General features: G+C 54.6%; 1 protein-coding gene across 2 annotated transcripts in view; it reads left to right on the top strand.

The window, feature by feature from the left end:
- The first annotated feature begins 380 nt into the window (after positions 1-380).
- Nectin2 (nectin cell adhesion molecule 2) overlaps positions 381-8,504 on the top strand; it is a 32,807-nt gene continuing 24,683 nt past the window's right edge. For both annotated transcript variants that reach the window (XM_028778709.1, XM_028778710.1), the window contains exon 1: positions 381-739. In XM_028778709.1, the coding sequence (XP_028634542.1) occupies positions 652-739 (88 nt within the window). In that variant the 5' untranslated portion in view covers positions 381-651. The remainder of the gene's footprint in view (positions 740-8,504) is intronic.

Below are 8,504 nucleotides of genomic sequence, written 5' to 3'. Positions count from 1 at the left end.
ACCACCGCAGCAGGACTAGGAGAAGGGCTGGAACAGGGGTGTGGCCTCGTCAAGGGGCGGTGCCTCAGGAAGGGAGGTCCTATGAGAACTCACATACTCAGGCTAACCAGAGGGCAGTGGGGCGTGGTCTGGGCGAGAAGGCATGGCTTCTTCTGCTGGGAGGCGACCGGAAGTTTAGAAGGGGGTGTGATCACGTCTCATTAGAGTGACCAGTAGGGGGCGCAGTGGGTCTTTCCCGGGATGCGTGTGGGCGTGGCTCCGTGGCAGGTGGGCGTGGTCAGATAGCTTAATTCCAGGAGAAGGCGGAGATAAAATCCTGGGGCCAGACAGGTGTGGGACGCGGGGTGGGCGGGGCCATCGCTCTGGGAGGGGCGGAGCCTGAGCCCTAGGATCGGCTTGGCGGAGAGGGGCGGGGCCTGTGACGTCATGAGTCCGGCCCGCTGGAGCTAAGCGAGGGGCCGGGGGGCGCGGATCCTGAGAGCCAGGCGAGGGAAAGCTGGGCCGAAAGAACTGATCCAGGGAGCCGTGAGCGGCGGAAGCCGGCCTGGAGCCGGACACTTCAGACCCCTGACTGCCCTCCCAGCCGATCGGTACACGAAGAGTGGTCCCTAGGCACCCCCTGCCCGGGCCCAGTCCCTTCCCGGGCCCCCCATGGCCCGGGCCGCAGTCCTCCCGCCGTCCAGATTGTCACCGACGCTGCCGTTGTTGCCGCTGCTACTGCTCCTGCTTCAGGAAACAGGTGAAAACGCGCGGATGCCTTCGTCAGTCCTCAGAAGGGAGGGAACGGGGCATCGTCCCCCACCTCACTCCCAGCTCCCCGAGGCCCCTTTCCTCGTGCCCCCTTCCAGCCTGGCCCTACTGATCGAGATCCCCTCAACACACCGGGCTGTCTCTTTCCGAGTCTCCTAACCTCCCTCTCTGCACCCCGCTTAATTACAAGTGCCCATTCTAACCCGGGTTTCCGTCCCCCTCCACCTCCCTCGGCGTGGAAGGGGTTAAATCCTCCCCATCCTGTGCCGATCACTTATCCGGAATCTGGATTTCCGTCTCTGCTCTCCCCCCCTCAGGAATGTGGAGAATGTTCCCCCCACTCACACTAGCTGGAGGGTCGTGATGGTGAAGAGGGACGACCCCCCCCCTTCTTTTTTCCTTTCCTTCTTGCTGGGTTGGGCATCTGAGGCCCGGGGGGAATTGGGGGCGAGGGACCCACGGTAGAGGTTCCCTAGACGAGGGGGGTGGAGTTCGGTCTTTGGGAGCCCTTGGCAAACCAATGTTGAGAGTTGGGGGCACCCTGAGGCGGGGAGGGTGTGAGTCTGGAGTGCAAGCCTCAGGCCTCAGGGAGTTTACAGACACTGACCCCTGGGTTCTGGGGAAATTAAGAGGTTCTGCTCCAGGATCTCAGAAGGCGAGCCTAACCGGGATCTAGGTAGAATTGGGGAAAGGGGGTTCAAACTTGTGGGTCCTGGGTTTAACTGTGGGGCAAAGAGCTCTGTTCGCTAGGGTCCAGGTGCAGTTGGGGGCCTGAGGCACTGTCTTGGCAGGTTCGGATTTAACTGTAGGCAGTGGAATTTAATGATCAGGGAACTCTGGCCTTTGCCCCCCCCCCCAAAATATAATCAAAGACTAAAGTCTCAGCCTGAAACTAGGAACTTAGTCGGCTGTGTCCCAGGTAGAGTCCTAGCCCGGGAGGCTTGCAGTTTTCCTCCCCTTCCCCCTTTCCTTGTGAGTGGCAACGTCCCTGGGGAAGTTTTCCGGTATCGCTTTCACCTAGTTTGGGAGGGGCGGGGCGGGGCTGGAGCGCTCGGGAGTCGGGACTCCCGGTTTCGGGACCTTATCTCTCCTGTGGTCACGCCTTTGTCCTCGAAGCACTTGGAGAGGTAAAGGGGAGGAGCCTCCTCTCCAAGGCACGCCCCCTCTCTACCCCCCAGCCCTGGAGGGGAGAGGCTCCGAGGCTGGAGGGGGGGGCGTGTAAACAGGTGTCCTGACCTCGCCCCGCCCCTAGCAGGTGACCTGGCTGCTTCTTCTAACTACACACTATGGGATGGGGAGCGGGGAGTTTCTGGAGAGTTTGCTCAGACCGGGGATCAGATGGATCGTGGGGAGAATGCCTATCACTTTTGGCCTCCTTTTTCTTTCGATGCCTCCTTGGAGGTCATCGGCCTTGACCTCCCAGATAGATGAGATCAGTACCTGTCCCTCTGGGTGAATTCTTAGAAGCCACCCGTGTGATACCTCACAGAAGATTCCACAGAACCCCAGAGCAAATCTTGTTCCTCTTCCCAGCCTGCAAAGGAGGAAACCCAACAGGACACTCTCTCTCTCCCAGGGTTCCACTCCGTGCCTTGGAAGCCTTTAAAAGCCAGCAACCCAGAAGCCATGCTGGGCAGGCTCCCCAAAGTCCTTCCTGTTTCCTAGACCTGTGGTGACTGTCCCTTCTCTGCCGAATCCCTGGGGGGATTCCCAGGGGCTGGGCCTTCCCTGTGAACGCTGAGGAGGGGACCTTGGCATTTCCTAACCACCCCGGCTCCTGTCTCCACTTCCTCATTCCTTCTCTCTCCCTCCTCTTTTTCTCTCCATTTCCCTTTCCATCTCTCCCTTCTCTCTCCGTTATCTCCCTTCTCCTGGCTCTCTCTCCTCTCTGTTCTGTTTGTCCTTCCTTTGCTCTCTCTGTCTCTCTCTTGCTTTCCCTACATCCCTGTCCCCCTGGCTCTAGCTACTCAGCCTCCCCGCTTCCTGGCCTCCTCTGGGAATGGGGCTTGCACCACCTGGACCTCCCGTGAGCCTGAGCCTCCCTCCCCACTCTTCCCTATCTCTCTCCTCATCTGTGTCATCCAGGCAGCCCCACACAGTGGCGGGGGAGGGGAGAGGAGGGGATGGCAGGCCTGGCTGTCTCTTCTTGTTAGGGAAGGGGAACTGAGCACAGAAGAAATGGGGGGGGGGGGAAGAGGCAGGAATAGGATAGAGAGCAGGGATAGGGACAAGAGCCAAGAGAGGGAGGGGACCAGGAATCAGACCTAAGGATGGAGTCATGCACAAAGAATGAAGGAAGATTGCAAGGGAGGGCAGAAAGATACTGGAAAGGGACAGGGATGCTGGGGTGCTGGGAGGGGTGTCGGCAGGGACACTGGAAGGGCAGAGAGGTTTGGTGACAGGAGAGGAGACCAAAAGACCCCAGCCAAAGGGCTGTGGAGATCCTGTGACTCAGAGGTCAGAGCACAGGCCTGTCTCAAGGCCAGCCAGCCTGTAGGGGCCACAGGGAGTTAAAGACACAGGAGGCACAGGGAGTCTTGCACAAGGGCCAGCTCCCCTGCCCCCGCCTGGGATGTTGTTACATTTTTAATGCCCCAGCAATGCTGAGAAACAGAGCAGGAAGGGGAGGAGGAGAGGGACCGGGAGAGCTGGCCCCGGCAATAAGAAAGTGTGTCAGGAGCCGTGGAGAGGTGTGGGTGGTGGTACACAGAGACTCAGAGACCCCAGGGTCACAGAAACCTAAGACAGGGATGGAGAGTGAACACCTGTAACTCCAGCACTCGAAGGAGGCTGAGGCAGGGCAATTGTAGAGAGTTCAAGGCCAGGCTGAGCTACATAGGAAGACCTTGTCTCAGGAAAGACAGTGTGGTGGAGTCCGGCCTGTAATCTCAGTGCCAGCGTGGGGGAGGCTGAGGCAGCAGACTGTCCACCCCCAGGGCCGCCCTGGCCCTAGAGTGGAAAGAATGGGGGGTGGGGAGCAGGAGATGGTCTGGCCATGGCCCAGTGGATAGAGCTTACCTATCATGCTTGAAACCCTGGGTTCCATTCTCAGAACTTCCGAAACCACGCATGGTGGCCCAGGACTAGAATCCAAGCTTGAATTCAAGACTGCAACTACATAGTGAGACTGAGGCCAGGCAGGGTTATCTGAGTCCTTCTCTCAGGAGAAAAGGAGGGAGCGAACCAGTCGGCAGAGTGCTTGCCTAGCATGCATGAAGCCTCGGGTTCAATCCCTGGCACCCGAAAATCACCAGTGGGAGTGTGCACCTGCAATCCTGCCGATGGAAGGTCCAGAGCCTCAGAGGTTCCAAATCATATTTGGCTCCATAATTAAGTTCAGGAAAGTCTGGACTACTTAAGACCCTGACTCAGCCAGGCGGTGGTGGCACACACCTTTAATCCCAGCACTCAGGAGGCAGAGGCAGGTGGATTTCTTGAGTTCGAGGCCAGCCTGGTCTAATTAGAGAGTTCAGGACAGCCAGAGATACATATTAAGACTCTGAAACTCACTCTCTCTCTCCCTCCCTCCCTCCCTCCCTCCCTCCCTCCCTTCCTCCCTCTCTCTTTCTCCATATATGTTTGTGTGTATATATTATATTTAGAGAAATAGGCAGGTACTCTAGGGAATGAGAGGCCAAGGGGTCAGGAAGAGAAGAAACAGACCCTAGAAGTAGGATCTGTACACAAGCAGAGGTCAGAGTCTCCTGGGACTGGGATGTACACTGAGGTATCCACTCTCTTGGCAGGATGTGAGAGTGGTCTATCCCAGGGCCTAGCCAGGAAGAGCCTTTGAGAGCTTCACCCTGGTGAGCCTGTGCTTCCACAGGGGAGGTCCTCTGGGAGCTGAGCCCCAGCAGCAGAGGGAGGCTATGCATCTAAGGGTCCAGAGGGGCCTCGGGAGGCTCACATAGAAATCCAGACACAGCCCAAGCCGTGTACCCTGGCAGCTCTGGATGAGTTCTCACCCCTCTGACAGACTCCGGATGTCCTCTGCAGGGGTGGGAACTTATGATTAATGTAATTAATTAATTACCCAGGTGGCTGAGGCAGCAGCTGATGCTGGCCCTCAAAGCCCTCTGGCCTTGAAGGGTTTGCTCCAACCCTGCCCCACCCTGACATGGTGGGGGGTAGGACACAGGATGTTTTATAGGTGTGCAGGGACCAGCTGGGACTGGAGGAGCCACCCAGGCTGGAAATCTAAGAAACTAGGCTTCCAGACTCTCCTCCAACCTCCTCCTTCTGACAGGGAGTATAGAACCTACCCCTCCTCCCTCAGACTATTCTACCCCCCAGATCCAACCCTGCCCTGTCTTTCCTCGATCTAGGCTTTACTTATGCCAGAGGCAGTCTCTCCTCTGGCCTGCAGGAAGTCTGCTCATCCATTCCTCCCGGGAGAGAGGAAGTGTGTTTGAGGACCCAACTGACATCTCTATAGAGCTGTCACCAGCCGGAGGCAGAGAGAATCAAATGTTCCCACTGGCCAGTCTCTGGCCACTGCCTCTGGGCGTGGTGTTGACTGTCCGTGTCCCTGCAAGGTCACCACAGCTACTTGCCGAGAAGCCTGCAGGAAATGTGTTTCTAGCACCAGGGCAGGCATCTTCCCCCGCTTCATGACTTCATCTCTCCTGCTCCCCCATCTGACACCCAGACTCCCTGTATCCCTCTCACCACATAGACTTCAAACTCCACAAGTCCCCTCGCGTCTGACCTCCTCCCCAAACCCAGTGTCCCGCTCCTATTCCTGCTTGGGAGAAAAATCTTCCATCTGGATCAGCAGTTCTCAACCTGTTTCCGCTGGTCTTAGGGAGCCCCAATCATAAGTTTATTTTCTTTGCTACGTCATGACTAATTTTACTACTAAACGGTGGTGTCTCGGTTCCTAAGGCCACTAGAAATATGTGTTTCTTCAGTGGTCATGACTCACGGGGTTGGGAACGTCTGATCTAGGTATCTCTCCATCAATAAAGCCCTTACCCTGATCCAGAGGGTCTTATTTATTTACTTTTTTCTTTTCTTTTTTTTTTTTCTGTTTTTTGTTTTTGTTTTTCAAGACAAAGTTTCTCCGTGTAGCCTTGGCTGTCCTAGAATTCACTCTGTAGACCAGGCTGGCCTTGAACTCAGTTTTGCCTGCCTCTTGCCTCCCACGTGCTGAGATTAAAGACCTGCCCCACCGGGACCTGGCACCAGAGGACTTTTCTTGACTCTTCACTGACCTTTCCAAACTTTATCCTGTTCCTTAATTCTGTTTACAACTCTCCAACTTTCTGTGGCTCCCCAGTACCCTCGAAGGAAAGCCTACACACTCTAATCCAACTGCTGCTTGTGCTGTTTTAGGATGGAAGTTCACACGCTTGCATAGGCTTTTGCTGTATCAGTCTCCCCAGGCTGGGGTGAAAGTGTGTACCCTCATACTTGGAGGTGTGTACTCCCCATACTGGGAAGTGCAGCACTTTTGGGTTGCCCATCATTCATTCAGTACATTTACAGAGCACCTCCAGAATACCAACCACTGTTCTAAGCCGCAGAATATAGCAGTGAAGAAAATTAGAGCCCTCTTCCCCTGTGGCTCTGCTGGGGAGATGGGAGGTGGTTGGTTCTATGTTGGAGGGAGCAGATTAAGAATCCTTGTCATCATCTCCCGATACACCATCTGACACCCAGAATCCCTGTATCCCTCTCACCACATAGACTTCAAACTCCACAAGTCCCCACAAGTCTGTCTTCCTTCTCAAACCCAGTGTCCCACTCCCATTCGTGCTTGGGAGAAAATCTTCCATCTGGATCAGCAGTTCTCAACCTGTTTCCACTGGTCTTAGGGAGCCCCAATCATAAGTTTATTTATGGTGACCAGATCCTGCCATCATTAAGCTAGATAAGGAAGAAGCCATGGTGACCTGCTACAACCCATGCAAAGGCCCCTGAGGCAGAGCCTCTGGGCCAGCCGGTCAGAGAGGAGAGGTTAGGGAGGGGCTGGGCATGAACATGCAGGGCTCTGAGTGAGAAGGAAGCTACTGAAGGTCCTAGCACAGAAGAGGGATGCCAGCCATCGAAGTTTCTCTCTGGCTGTCTGTGGAGACGAAGCCTGAGAGGTTCATACCCAGGAGGTGACCCAAGCAGGAAAGGCTGGTGAGTTAAGCCCGGAGATGGGACCCTGAGGGAGCACACAGTCTGACTGAAGATGAATTTTAGAGATAGAGCCTGAAAGGATGGGCTTCCTGTTGGCTTTTACTCCAGGAGATGGGAAAGAATGCATCAGGCTTCCGTGCTGATCTGCTATTAATTCAGGGTTTAGAAGAGCCTTAAAAACGGACTAGTACTCGGGAGGGAGAGGCAGCAGTTAGTTCTCTGTGAGTTCTAGGCCAGCAAGGGCTACACAGAGAAACTATGTCTCGAAAAGACAAACCAAACAAATAAAAAGACTACTCCTAGTGGTGTGGAGGAGGGGGGGGTGCTGGTACAACTATATGACCCCAGTATCTTGAGTTCCAGGCTAGCCAAAACTATGTAGTCAGACTCCATCTCAAAAAAAAAAACAAATAAAACAGGAGCCGGGGAGATGGCTCAGAGGGTGTAGGTGCTACCAAACTTGACAATGTGAGTCCTATCTCCAAGACCCACACAGTAGAAAGAGAAAACCAACCCCACACCGCGCATTGCCCCACCCCCGCCCCACACATAAGTACATGTAATAATTAAACAAACCAACCAAACAAAAACCACTGTTCATCACTTTCTAGAACACCCGTTCTTTTATTCAGAATTAGAATCTTAGTTTGGAGGTCTTGGGGCTGTGAGATTCTTGTCACTTGGAGGTTTTCATTTATGAATTTGAGACAGGGCGTCCTGGATAACGCAGGTAACCTGGAACTCTCTGGTCCCAGACTCATGATCCTATGCCTTTGCCTCCTTAGTTTTAGAATTGTGACTGAAGGCCGCTGAGCCTGGTTCCTTGACACCTCTTATTACTTTAGTGTGAATGTGTGTGTGTGTGTGTGTGTGTGTGTGTGTGTGTGATGATACATGTGTCGAAGTCAAAGGACAACTTTCAAGAGTCTGTTCTCTCTATCCACCATGTGGATTTCAGGAATTAAAGTCAGGGCATCAATCTTGGCTTCAATCACCTTCACCTGTTGGCCCATCTCACCGACCCCTCCCTGACACCTTTTCAAGCCCCTTTTTCTGTCCTTAATGCCCTTCTGCCTAGCTCCAAAACCTGCTCTAACTCACATTTGCAGAGATGTGCAATCCCAGCTCTTCCAGATGGTGAGACAGGAGAATTGATGTGAATTCAAGGCCAACTGAAGCTAAACATTGAGACCCTGTCTAAATAAACAAAATAAAACCCAGGCAGAAGCAAAGGCAAACCCTGCCAGATGTGGCCTGTGGGGACAGGCACCCGACCCTGTGGCCCGGCCTGCAAAGAGTGTCAGATCTTTTACTGGAATTGCTCCAGGAGACCCTGCAGGGTGACTTAAGTGTCTCCATTTTACACATGGAAGAACTTGGGCTTGAAAAGGTCACCCAGCCTAGAAGCAGCAAGCGGCAGGAAGCTCACATCTGTCTGTGTTGCAATTTGAAAAATGTACGCCTGCTGCTGCTGCTCCTCCGCGGTAGGGCTGGAACCCAAAGCACTGAGCCACGCCCCCAGCCCCTCACTGGGGGATTCTAGGAGGGGCTCTACCACTGAGCCACGCCCCCAGCCCCTCACTGGGGGATTCTAGGCAGGGGCTCTACCACTGAGCCACGCCCCCAGC

This window comes from Grammomys surdaster, unplaced genomic scaffold, assembly GCF_004785775.1.
Source record: "Grammomys surdaster isolate TR1022 unplaced genomic scaffold, NIH_TR_1.0 339, whole genome shotgun sequence".
In the NCBI taxonomy this organism is placed as follows: Eukaryota; Metazoa; Chordata; class Mammalia; order Rodentia; family Muridae; genus Grammomys; species Grammomys surdaster.
The sequence above is the reverse complement of the archived record's forward strand: the minus strand, read 5'-3'. Positions and strand labels throughout refer to the sequence as shown.